The sequence below is a fragment of the Salvelinus sp. IW2-2015 genome, linkage group LG1 (genome assembly GCF_002910315.2).
Source record: "Salvelinus sp. IW2-2015 linkage group LG1, ASM291031v2, whole genome shotgun sequence".
In the NCBI taxonomy this organism is placed as follows: domain Eukaryota; kingdom Metazoa; phylum Chordata; class Actinopteri; order Salmoniformes; family Salmonidae; genus Salvelinus; species Salvelinus sp. IW2-2015.
The window spans coordinates 47,383,430-47,397,683 of NC_036838.1; the positions used below are offsets into that span (position 1 = coordinate 47,383,430).

The 14,254-nt window shown below is 41.3% G+C and overlaps 1 protein-coding gene across 2 annotated transcripts in view; it reads right to left on the reverse strand.

The window, feature by feature from the left end:
• The window catches only part of LOC111968723 (cadherin-4-like), a 113,370-nt gene that overhangs the window by 19,398 nt on the left and 79,718 nt on the right, over positions 1–14,254 (reverse strand). For both annotated transcript variants that reach the window (XM_023994551.2, XM_023994559.2), the window contains exon 5: positions 12,831–13,003. In XM_023994551.2, the coding sequence (XP_023850319.1) occupies positions 12,831–13,003 (173 nt within the window). The remainder of the gene's footprint in view (positions 1–12,830; positions 13,004–14,254) is intronic.

The following is a 14,254-nucleotide window of genomic DNA, read 5'->3' on the forward strand; positions in this document are numbered from 1 at the left end:
CTGCGAGGGTTAACACGTTTAAATGTTTTACTCACCTCGGCTGCAGTGAGGAGAGCCCGCAGGTTTTGGTAGGGGGCCGTGTCAGTGGCACTGTATTGTCTCACAAGCGGGCAAAAAGTTGTTTAGCCTGTCTGGGAGCAAGACATCCTGGTCCTCGACGGGGCTGGTTTTCTTTTTGTAATCCGTGATTGACTGTAGACCTGCACATACCTCTTGTGTCTGAGCTGTTGAATTTCGACTCGATTTTGTCTCTGTACTGAGACTTAGCCTGTTTGATTGCCTTGCGGAGAGAATAGCTACACTGTTTGTATTCGGTCATGCTTCCGGTCACCTTGCCCTGGTTAAAAGCAGTGGTTCGCGCTTTCAGTTTCACGCGAATGCTGCCGTCAATCCACGGTTTCTGGTTTGGGAATGTTTTTATCGTTGCTGTGGGTACAACATCGTCAATGCACTTCCTAATGAACTCGCTCACCGAATCAGCATATTCGTCAATATTGTGTTGGACGCGATGCGGAACATATTCACTCCGCGTGATCGAAGCAGTCTTGAAGCGTGGATTCAGATTGGTCGGACCAGCGTTGAACAGACCTGAGCGCGGGACTTGTTGTTTTGAGTTTCTGTTTGTAGGCAGGAATCAACAAAATGGAGTCGTGGTCAGCTTTCCGAAAGGGGGCGGGGGGGGCCTTATAAGCGTCGCGGAAATTAGTATACACAATGGTCTAGTGTTTTTCCAGCCCTGGTAGACAATCGATATGCTGATAGAATTTGGGAGTTTTTGTTTTTAGATTAGCCTTGTTAAAATCCCCAGCTACGATGAATGCAGCCTCAGGGTGTGTGGTTTCCAGTAACAAAGAGTCAGATAAAGTTCGTTCGGGCCATCGATGTGTCTGCTTGGGGGGGAATGTAACGGCTGTGATATGATTGACGAGAATTCCCTTGGTGATATGCGGTCGACATTTGATTGTGAGGAGTTCTAGATCAGGTGAACAGAACGACTTGAGTTCTTGTGTTGTTGTTATGATGATCACACCACTTCTCGTTAATCATAAGGCATACCCCGCCCCTCTTCTTACCGGAAGATGTTTGTTTCTGTCGGCGCGATGCATGAAGAAACCGAGCTGGCTGCACCGCTCTCGTTAGCGTCCCTTGAGTTAGCCATGTTTCCGTGAAGCAGAGCACGTTGCAATCCCTGATGTCTCTCTGGAATGCTACCCGTGCTCGGATTTCATCAACCTTATTGTCAAGAGACTGGACATTGGCGAGTAGTATGCTAGGGAGTGGAGCGCGATGTGCCCGTCTCCGAAGCTGACCACGAGACCGCCACGTTTTCCCTTTTTCGGCGTCGCACAGGGTCGCCGGCTGGGATCAGATCCATTGTATTGTGTGGAAGGCAAAACACTGGATCGTTTCGGGAAAGTCATATTCTCTGTAGGAACGATGATGAGTTGACGTTAATCGTATATTCAGTAGTCTCTCCGACTGTATGTAATGAAACCTAAGATTACCGGGGTACCGATGTAAGAAATAACACGTAAAAAAACAAAATACTGCATATTTTCCAAGGAACACGAAGCGAGGCGGCCACTCTTTTCGGCGCCGGAACAAATGTCCTGTCAAATATCCTGTCAAATATTTTACGTAAGCTACGGTCTATTTAATGTGTTGGCAGAATTTTTTGTTTTTTATTCAGTAATTTATGCTGTATTTGGCAAAGGACTGTGACAGTTTCTGAAAGAGAAAACAATGTTTGAATTCAAAAAAGATTTGCATAGTTTTTTCCCCCAACCTAAATATGCTGGATTATCCACAAATTCTGAAACATTGTCTAGGCTACTCAAAATAATTCAGTAGTACAGTAGCATACAAACTTCAAACTAAAAGATCAACTGTCAAATTCTTCTGTAGGCTATAAACCACACTGCCTATGGGATCACATCCATCAAACTTGAAATACATAGTCTACCTATTTACATACCCAACTAAATGAGAGATGCAGATGGTAATTTGTTGTGGCTACAGGAATATGAACCATCGCGGCTAGAAAAGGTGAGGAATGTATTTCAATCAATGGAATTGTCTGTACAATTTCCAATCCCTCATATTTTATTAGTAAATATTTTATATATATTTTTTAAATATTTTAAATATATTCCTTTATTTTCCCCTAACCCTACCATGCTCCCATAACTGGAGTAAACTAATGGACAACTACACTTACAGTGCCTTTGGAAAGTATTCAGAAACCTGGACATTTTCAAAATGTTGTTATGTTACAGCCTTATTCTAAATTGATGAAATAAAAATAAAATAAAACATCTACACACAATACCCCATTGTGACAGAGCGAAAACAGGTTTTTAGAAATGTATGCAAAAAAAAAAAAAAAAAAAAACTTTTTTACATAAGTATTCAGACCCTTTGCTGTGAGACTTGAAATTGAGCTCAGGTGCATCCTGTTTTCATTGATCATCTTGAGAAGTTTCTACAACAGTCCAGCCTGGTACATGTCAATGACTGGACATGATTTGGAAAGGCACACACCTGTCTATATAAGGAGTAGAGCAAAAACCAAGCCATGAGGTCAAAGGAGCTCAGAGACAGGATTGTGTCGAGGCACAGAYCTGGGGAAGGGTACCAAAACATTTATGCAGGATTGAAGGTGCCAAAGAACACAGTGGCCTCCATCATTCTTAAATAGAAGAAGTTTGGAACCACCAAGACTCTTCCTAGAGCTGGCCGCCCAGCCAAACTGAGCAATCGGGGGAGAAGTGCCTTGGTCAGGGAGGTGACCAAGAACCACACCAGAGCTTGAGGATCTGCAGGGAAGAATGGGAAACTCTCCCATACAGGTGTGCCAAGCTTGTAGCGTCATACCCAAGAAGACTTGAGGCTGTAATCGCTGCCAAAGGTGCTTTAACAAAGTACTGAGTAAAGGGTCTGAATACGTATGTAAATGTAATAGCAATTTATTTTTTATAAATGTGAAGAGATTTCTAAAAACCTGTTTTTGCTTTGTCATTATGGTGTATTGTGTGTAGATTGATGAGGAAAATAGAGTTTAATCAATTTTAGAATAAGACTAACGTAACAAAATGTGGAAAAAGTCAAAGGTTCTGAATGCTTTCTGAATGCACTGTAGGCTTCTACTTCCAACTTATACATACTATATACATTTTACAGACTTTTTGTTTGTTTTTAGTCCCATCATTCAGCTCCACTCAACCCCTCCCATCACTGAACACTATCCAGTTTTGGAATTGCAATATTTTTTTTTTTTACTTTGCTGTGACATTTCCCAAAAGTTCTGAACCTTTCTATAGATTCTACATATTGTAAAATAAAGATACATTTTTTTGCTAAGAGTATTAGTATATTATTGATCGATTGGTTATGACTTTTTAAAACACCCAGCAGTGCTATCTGCAGAGTTAGCTCCAGGTAAATGTTGCAATTCTTCAGCCATTCCTGAACCTGCGACCAAAAACAAGCTATGTATGACAGTACCAAAACAAGTGATCTAATGATTCTGTTTCTTCGCAGCAAAATCTGCAGAGCTGAGATGGTTGTATCCCCATATACAGTGGGGAGAACAAGTATTTGACACACTGCCGATTTTGCAGGTTTTCCTACTTACAAAGCATGTAGAGGTCTGTAATTCTTATCATAGGTACACTTCAACTGTGAGACGGAATCCACAAAAATCACATTGTATGATTTTTAAGCAATTAATTTGCATTTTATTGCATGACATAAGAATTTGATACATCAGAAAAGCAGAACTTAATATTTGGTACAGAAACCTTTCTTTGCAATTACAGAGATCATACTTTTCCTGTAGTTCTTGACCAGGTTTGCACACACTGCAGCAGGGATTTTGGCCCACTCCTCCATACAGACATTCTCCAGATCCTTCAGGTTTCGGGGCTGTCGCTGGGCAATACGGACTTTCAGCTCCYTCCAAAGATTTTCTATTGGGTTCAGGTCTGGAGACTGGCTAGGCCACTCCAGGACCTTGAGATGCTTCTTACGGAAGCCACTCCTTAGTTGCCCTGGCTGTGTGTTTCGGGTCGTTGTCATGCTGGAAGACCCAGCCACGACCCATCTTCAATGATTTTACTGAGGGAAGGAGGTTGTTGGCCAAGATCTCGCGATACATGGCCCCATCCAACCTCCCCTCAATACGGTGCAGTCATCCTGTCCCCTTTGCAGAAAAGCATCCCCAAAGAATGATTTCCACCTCCATGCTTCACGGTTGGGATGGTGTTCTTGGGGTTTTACTCATCCTTCTTCTTCCTCCAAACAAGACGAGTGGAGTTTAGACCAAAAAGCTATATTTTTGTCTCATCAGACCACATGACCTTCTCCCATTCCTCCTCTGGATCATCCAGATGGTCATTGGCAAACTTCAGACGGGCCTGGACATGCGCTGGCTTGAGCAGGGGGACCTTGCGTGCGCTGCAGGATTTTAATCCATGACGGCGTAGTGTGTTACTAATGGTTTTCTTTGAGACTGTGGTCCAGCTCTCTTCAGGTCATTGACCAGGTCCTGCCATGTAGTTCTGGGCTGATCCTCACCTTCTCATGATCATTGATGCCCCACGAGGTGAGATCTTGCATGGAGCCCCAGACCGAGGGTGATTGACCGTCATCTTGAACTTCTTCCATTTTCTAATTTTTGCGCCAACAGTTGTTGCCTTCTCACCAAGCTGCTTGCCTATTGTCCTGTAGCCACCCACCTTGTGCAGGTCTACAATATTATCCCTGATGTCCTTACACAGCTCTCTGGTCTTGCCATTGTGGAGAGGTTGGAGTCCTGTTGATGAGTGTGTGGACAGGTGTCTTTTATACAGGTAACGAGTTCAAACAGGTGCAGTTAATACAGGTAATGAGTGGAGAACAGGAGGGCTTCTTAAAGAAAAACTAACAGGTCTGTGAGAGCCGGAATTCTTACCTGTTGGTAGGTGATCAAATACTTATGTCATGCAATAAAATGCAAATTAATTACTTAAAAATCATACAATGTGATTTTCTGGATTTTTGTTTTAGATTCGGTCTCTCACAGTTGAAGTGTACCTATGATAAAAATTACAGACCTCTACATGCTTTGTAAGTAGGAAAACCTGCAAAATCGGCAGTGTAACAAATACTTGTTCTCCCCACTGTATATATATATATATATATTATATATATATAACATTCTATTGGTTGCAGGAATTTTGTATAAAAATGTAAATTGAAAAACTAATCAGTTCATAAACATGGAATCGGTACATCAAAAATCTATTCAACTATTTTGCAATCTATATGGCAGAGCTGTCCATTTTTTGGTTCTTAAATGAAACTGGTATACTTTTTTATTTATTACAATTTTCTTTGTCAAAGTAACAGATACAGTAATTTCGGTTAACCCAGAACTAAAGTATTGCGTAATTGGTCAGATGCTCGATTAAGTTCTGGGTCCATACATGTCATTAAGAGAAGAGATAGAACGAGGATCGGAACCGGAATGAAGAGCTCTATCCTCTCTCTTTGCAAGTTATGGGCATGTCTATGGGCCAAATGTCCACTCCCCTTCTGAAATTTGAAAGATGCTAACACCTGCGAAATCGTGATTTGTCCAAATAACCAGTGCCGAAAAAGAACCGGAACTGAGTGGGTAGGTGACAATGCAGTGGGAAGCGAAAGGACGAGGGAGATCCATGGCTCTGTAATGGCGGAAGCAGAAACACTGTTTGATTCTGTTGGCGTGAGTGAAGAAATGGAGTGGAATACTGTAACATCTAAGAATGAAGCTAGAAGGGCTAAAGTTGTAAATCAAGTATGATAATGCCTCATTGCTTGTTGGAGTACGATTCATGAGCAAGGATGTTTTTTGGGGGAAACCCGTTTGCAGTAACAAAGATGGTGAAGGATGCATTGGGAGAAGTGGAGTCAGTCAGAGTGACCAAGAGTGGTATGATGTTGATTTCATGGTTGTCAAAAGAAGAAAATGAGAAAGCATTGTGGCTCTGCAAATTATTGACACATGAAGTGGTAAGTTATGATTATCGGAGTAGGGCACCGATAAAAGGTGTCATATCAGGTGTCTCGGTAGATATTTAGGCTTCATGGTTTAAGATGAACATGCCAGGAATAGTTGATTCACATCGCTTAACTCACAATTTGAATGGTAAAAAGGAAGAAAGTCTTTCTGTATTATTGATGATTGATGAAGAATTTCTCCAAACCCATATAAAGCTGGGATATATGAGATATGCGGTGTGAGCTTATGTACAAAAGTTGCTTTCAATGTCATAAATGTTAAAAAGTTTGGGCACGGGTCAAGTGTTTGCAAACGGAAAATCATTGTTGAAGAGTCTAAGGATGCACTGTGTTGGAATTGTGATGGGGATCACATTCCAGAGTTCTCTGAGTGCCCTGTTAGGATGAAGGAGGACAAAGTAGAAAGGATCAGGGTATTCGAGAAGGTCTTCTATGCGAGTAGAGATGATGAAGCCTTGGAAGTGGATGCCCAGCAGCCTGTGGATGTCAGTCTGAAGAACGCAGATTTTGTTGCGTTTATTGTGCAGGTGGTTCATTTTACAGGACAAACAAACAAAAAAAGAAACTGGAAATCATTGTGAAAGCAGCTAAAATATTATTGGATTTCCAGCACGGCTGAAACATTGCTGGGAATACTGACTAAATATGTTCCCCCCTCTCAGGTCCCAGAGCCTGCGTAGGGATCTGAGTACATTTGACTAAGTGAAGGAGTACATTGACTTTTGTTTTAGTTTTTTGAGAATAATACGTTTTATTTATTTAAAAATAGTTTTTTTTTAAAGTATCTCAGTTTTCACCCCACCCAGTAGGTGGTGGCAATACACCTTTTTGGATGTAGTCTGCCTATAAAACCTTAAAGAAGAAGAACCGGAACTAATGCTGCTTGTTATCTGTATCATGACAGATCTACGGTACCACTTATGTTTACGTAGACTGTCCACAAAAGACTACAGATACAATACTGGCCTATCAAGAAAAAGAGCAGTAGCTGCACATTTTGTCAAAAATGAGTTACTGACATTTTTGATAAATGTAATACATGCTTTATCATGTAGACAAATATCCTGGCTACATTGTTTTGTGTTATGGAGTGTTGGATTCGAAACTTTGAACATTGTGATATTAAAGACATAGATCAGACGCATAGTATATAAAGGAGTGAGATCTGTACAAAGACAGAGTGGCTGTGGAATGTGCTGGGTGGACAGGAGGAGATCAAAGGATTCCTATAAGGGAAGCAAATGGACATCTGTGGATTAGGCGAAGGAGGGGTTGAGGTCAGGAGGTGAGGTCAGATCCCCTGAAGGGAGTATTAAGGGTTTACTACCCTCGCCCTGTGGAACCATAAAATGTAAGGATTGGAGAGAAGTAGGAGTGTCTTAAATTTCTTATGGCTGCAATCCCGGTGACGGGATGATATGACAACAGCCAGTGAAAGTCTAGGGCGCCAAATTCAAAACAACAGAAATCTCATAATTAAAATTCCTCAGACATACATGTGTTTCATACCATTTTAAAAGGTATTCTTGTTGTTAATCCCACCAAAGTGTCCGATTTCAAATATGCTTTTCAGCGAAAGCACTACAAACGATTGTTAGGTCACACCAAACCACAATAAGCACAGCCATTTTTCCAGCGAAAGATAGCAGTCACAAAAAAGCTGAAATATAGCTAAAATGAATCACTAACCTTTGATAATCTTCATCAGATGACACTCATAGGACTTCATGTTACACAATACATGCATGTTTTGTTTGATAAAGTTCATATTTATATKAAAARATCTGAGTTTACATTGRCGCGTTACATTCACTAGTTCCAAAAACATCMAGTGATAGTGCATAGCCACATCGTTTCAACAGAAATACTCATCATAAATGTAGATGATAATACAAGTTATACACATKGAATTATAGATATACCTCTCCTTAATGCGACCGCTGTGTCAGATTAATTTTTTTAAATACGGAAAAAACAAACCATGCAATAATCTGAGATGGAGCTCAGAACAATAGCCAAATTAGCCGCCATGTTGGAGTCAACATAAACCAGAAAATACATGATAAATGTTTCCTTACCTTTGATGAACTTCATCAGAATGCAGTCCTAGGAATCCCAGGTCCACAATAAATGCTTGATTTGTTAGATAATGTCCGTTATTTATGTCCAATTAGCTACTTTGGTTAGCGCATTTGGTAAACAATTCCAAAGTCACAAAGCGCGTCCACTATAACGTGACGAAATGTCCAAAAGTTCCGTAACAGTCAGTAGAAACATGTCAAACGATGTACTGAATCAATCTTTAGAATGTTGTTAACATACATCTTGAATAACGTTCCAAACGGAGAATTAGATTGACTTCAGATGAGCGGTGGAACGGAGGTCCTCCTCATGTGAACGCGCCGTGGTGAAAGCATGGTCAGCTCATGGCAGACCTGACTAATTCCTGTCTCCTTCGGCCCCCCTTCACATTAGAGTCATCAGACAAAGTTCTATTGACTGTTGACATCTAGTGGAAGCCGTAGGAAGTGAAAACTCATCCATATCTCGCTGTAATTTAATTGAGAGCTTGGTTGAAAATCTGCCACCCCCAGAAAAAATCCAAACAGGAAGTGGAACTTCTCAGGTTTTTGCCTGCCATATGAGTTCTGTTATACTCACAGACATAATTCAAACAGTTTTCGAAACTTCAGAGTGTTTCCTATCCAATACTAATAATAATATGCAAATATTAGCAACTATGGCTGAGGAGCAGGCCGTTTACTCTGGGCACCTCTGTGCACCTTTCATCCAAGCTACTCAATACTGCCCCTTCAGCCATAAGAAGTTAATCACTAACCTTTGATGATCTTCATCAGATGACACTCATAGGACTTCATGTTACACAATACATATATGTCTTGTTCGATAAAGTTAATATTTATATACAAAAACCTCAGTTTACATTGGCGCCATGTTCAGAAATGCCTCCAAAATATCCGGAGAAATTGCAGAGAGCCACGTCAAATAACATAAATACTCATCATAAACTTTGATGAAAGATACATGTTTCACATAGAATTAAAGATACATTTGTTCTTAATGCAACCGCTGTGTCAGATTTCAAAAAGCTTTACGGCAAAACACAATATTCAATATTCTGAAAACAGCGTTCAGCCACAAAAGCAAGCCATACAGTTACCCGCCAAATGTTGCAGTCAACAAAACTCATAAAAAGCATTATAAATCTTCACTTACCTTTGCTGATCTTCGTCGGAATGCACTCCCAGGACTCCCACTTCCACAATAAATTTTCGTTTTGTTCGGTATTGTCCATCATTTATGTCCAAATAGCTACTTTTGTTAGCGCGTTTGGTAAACAAATCCAAAGTCACGAAGCGCGTTCACTAACTAAGCTGACGAAATATCCAAAAGTTCCGTAACAGTCAGTAGAAACATGTCAAAAGATGTATTGAATCAATCTTTAGAATGTTTTTAACATAAATCTTGAATAACGTTCCAACCGGAGAATTACATTGACTTCAGATGAGCGATGGGACAGAGCTCCCTCTCATGTGAACGCGCATGGTTAGAGCATGGTCAGGTCATGGCAGAGCTGACTAATTCCACTCTCATTCGGCCCCCCTTCACAGTAGAGGCATCAGACAAAGTTCTACAGACTGTTGACATCTAGTGGAAGCCGTAGGACGTAGCAAACTCATCCATATCTCGCTGTGATTTCAATAGGATCTTGGTTGAAAATCCACCAGCCTCATAATTCCCACTTCCTGTTTGGATTTTTTCTCAGGTTTTTGCCTGCCATATGAGTTCTGTTATATTCACAGACATCATTCAAACAGTTTTAGAAACTTCAGAGTGTTTTCTATCCAATATGAAGAATAATATGCATATATTAGCAACTGGGACTGAGGAGCAGGCAGTTTAATATGGGCACCTCTGTGCACCTTTCATCCAAGCTACTCAATACTGCCCCTTCAGCCATAAGAAGTTAAGTGGGATATATGTACATGTGATGGTGAGAAATGTTTTGCTCTCTGAATACAGCTGTGACGACCCTTTGGGAAAATTAAACTTGGTTAAGCTTCTCTAGTGTCCGTGAGTTATTTACTCTGAAAAATAAGAACCTAACAGGAGGAAATGGGGTCATGTGTGAAGTAACTGCCATCACTCACATCAGTTACTCCTTTCTACCTTGGTTTTACAGTTTACCTTGGTATTATTGATTGCTATTTGCTGATACACGTATCAAACTATATGAAACTGACAGCCATGTGCAAATAAATCTATGAACACAAGTTTGTGTAAAAAAAAATCATAATGGAAACGTATTGCATTGGGTGTACCAAGCAAGAAGGCAGTAACTGCTGTTTAGGGTCAAAGGTCATGTTAGAGCAGAGGTCAGGGTCAATATGAATAAAAAATGACCTGTTAGTTAGACAACAGAACCACATTTCCAGTGATCTGCCTACAACTAATTTGGCTTGACAATTTAAAAACGTTAAAGCCATTTCTCTCAGTTCCACTCAATTAGCAGTTACTGCTCTTTTGCTTGGCAGAGTAGCTTCTATATGTACAGTAGCTCTATTTTTCAGGCAGAGAAAGAGGGTCCCAGAAACAGCTTAGCCCTGCTTGTTAACCCGTGTGCTGAAACATGCAGTGGTACGCAATGGCACGGGAGAGGTGAGGTCAGGGGTGCAGTGAGTGGGAGGGTAATTGGCATTCAGGAGTGATCAGGGCTGGGTGATGCTGAAGTGCCCTTCATGTCCCCCTGCTCTCCTCCACGCTGAAGAGGCTCCCTCACCCCTTAATTAACACATGAATATTCCAATTAGACACCAGTGCTACTGATGAAGAGGATTAACTGCTACAAAACTGTGTGTGTGCGTGCATACCTGTCTGTTAATGCCTGAGAGTGTGTTTACAGTATGTGTGTGACCTTGAGTGTAGGTGGGTGAACACCCAGGTGTCCCAGTTTAATGGGGAGGATCAGTGGGAGAGAGGCAGGTGGGATTGGGCTGCTGCTCTATCTAGATTAATGGGGTTGACTCCCATTCATTCAGCTGTGGGGGAGACCAGGGAACAGGGAAACAGGCCCTGCATTAACTGCAGACTGATTTCCACTGTCAACACTATACTATTTAACATCTATACATGAATGAGTGAAGGGCATGCACACATACATAAGGAACTTGCATGAAATTGGGTTTGTTTCTTTTCCTGAATATTCACCACAAATCAGATATTAAGCAACTAAACCTGGCAGCCATACCAGTCTTTTGTTTTCCATAGAGGTCAAATCGGTCTGCGTTCTAAAGGATGGTCAGGCTGGAGTTATTGCCTAGTGGGACTATTGGGAAATCTCTGAATATAAACGTTATGAGACAGACTCGTGGTGCCAGAGCTCAAAGGTTTAGACTCAGCACTTGTACTTTTATGGCTTTGGTAAAATCATCAGACTAAGCGATGAGTATCAAATAATATCATAATGATAGAGTATGTTATACATTTATGTCTTTGGACCATTTAGGAGTAGGATTGGCAGTTGTATTTTGCCCTGAATGTCAGGCCACAGAGTGTTAGGAGTGAGAGTCTGTAATAATGTGAGGGACTGTGAGAGACAGACTGCAGGGTGTTAGAAGCGTGAGTCTGAGATAATGTGAGGGACTGTGAGAGACAGACATTTACATTTACATTTAAGTCATTTAGCAGACGCTCTTATCCAGAGCGACTTACAAATTGGTGCATTCACCTTATGATATCCAGTGGAACAACCACTTTACAATAGTGCATCTAACTCTTTTAAGGGGGAGGGGGGGGTTAGGAGGATTACTTTATCCTATCCTAGGTATTCCTTAAAGAGGTGGGGCATGGTGTTAGGAGCATGAGTCTGAGATAATGTGAGGGACTGTGAGAGACAGACGGCATGGTGTTAGGAGCATGAGTCTGAGATAATGTGATGGACTGTGAGAGACAGACGGCATGGTGTTAGGAGCATGAGTCTGAGATAATGTGAGGGACTGTGAGAGAGAGACTGCAGGGTGAGAACAGCTTCTCATAAAAGACTCTGCCGGCAGCCTGCTGATGCATTATGGGATAAACAGAGTTGACCCTCCGTGATCTCCCTCATTAGCGATCTAAGAAGGAGTGGGATAGGGAGGGGCACACACCTACAGGGGTAGGGAAGAGGATAAATCAGGTGAAATCCATTCCCATGACCCCCTCCAGGAGGGCCAGAACGTGTTGCTATTTTATAGTCATTAATGGTGCTGTTTGCAGGGTTGGGGTCAATTCCATTTAAACTCCTGTCAACTGAATCGGACATGAACAGTCTCTAAACATTAATCATATAATTCAGTTCCTGAACAGACTGGAATATAGATAGGAATTGACCCCAACCCTGTCTGACTATTTTACTCATAATGGTTAAGGTTTAGTCTAGGGAGGGAGAGAATCCTGAGTTAGTTATTAAGGGCAAAAGGTGACTGACTGGTGTACAGGGGTGGTGACCTATAGGAGGTGACTGCTCACGGTACAGGGGTGGTGACCTATAGGAGGTGACTGCTCACGGTACAGGGGTGGTGACCTATAGGAGGTGACTGCTCACGGTACAGGGGTGGTGACCTATAGGAATGAGAACACCATCCACTGTCAGACTATAGCTAACACCAACAACATACACTGGGGATGTGCAGTAACAGGCTGACATGAAACTGATCCAACAGGAAGTCAATGCCCCTTCATCCCCCCTGCTCCCCTGACAGACAGTGTGACCTTGTTGTGCTACTGACCTCCCTATCCAGGCCAGCAGCCATGGTGAAGATGTCTCCCGTCTCACTGTTGATGGTGAACATGTTGGGGATGGGCATGTGGGGGGTCTGGGACAGGATCCGGTAGCGCACCATCCCATTGGCTGTGGTGTCGTCATCTGAGTCGTTGGCTGTCACTTGCATCACCAACGTGCCTGCCAACAGAGAAGAGAAACAGCCAGCAACAGTTAGAGGAAAACACTGTGAATCCCTCAGTGAAGGAAACACCTCCCACTGGCAAAGATAGAGCTAGGATCAGTCATACAAACACCAAGAGATTTAACATACGTTCCCCATTCTCATACACCCATACGAAAACAATATACATTTCAATATATTTAACTTAATGTAAAATGTATTTCAAATATATCTACATACATTTGCATCTTTGCTGAAATGCATGTAATGCATTAACAGGGTGACAAAAGTGGTTCCTAATTCGGCATATGACATAGTTGGGCCCTTCAGAGGATACTTAAATGACTCTTTACATATTGATCAATGGATATATTTTAACATTCTGTCATAAAGAGCACATGTTTGATAAAAAAACTAAACATTTCCCATCTCAAGAGGTTAAAATAAATGTTAAAAATTACTGTAGTAAGTGCCTATCTTAGGCTAACGCCTGTATGTAGTCTGTTACCAAAGGTTGGGCTTATACACTGCCAGTTCTGGACTCTTAAAGGGAAACTTCACTTATTCATCCTCTCCAGCACCACCCCAACATCAACATATGTGAAAATTGTGTTTTTCTGTTTTGCAATAAAAAAGGAAGAAAAAGAAAAGTGTTTCCAATGACATTATCAACCAATTAGGAGACAGTTATTAGGCAATGCCTCCTCAAAACCTGTCAACATCACACGATGATGCATTGGGAACACATCTTTATCTTTACTACAAAACATTGAAAAGTACCATTTTCACATATATGGTGATGTTGGCGGGTGGTCCTGGAGATGATGAATATGAAGTTGAAATATTTACGTTTTCCTTTAATGATACTGACATGCAGTGCATTCGGAAATTATTTATACCCCTTGACTTTTTCCACATTTTGTTACGTTACAGCCTTATTTTAAAATTGTTAAAATTGTTTTTCCACCTCATCAATCTACACACAATACCCCATAGTTGAAAAGCAAAAACTGGTTTTTGGAAATATTTGCAAATGTATAAAAAAAAAAAAATGAAATATCACATTTTCATAAGTATTCAGACCCTTTACTGAGTACGTTGTTGAAGCACCTTTGGCAGTGATTACAGCCGCGAGTCTTCTTGGGTTTGATGCTACAAGCTTGGCACACCTGTATTTTGGGAGTTTCTCCCATTCTTTACTGCAGATCCTCTCAAGCTCTGAGGTCCTGACCACCTTTAAGTGCCTTTGGCAAACTCCAAGCGGGCTG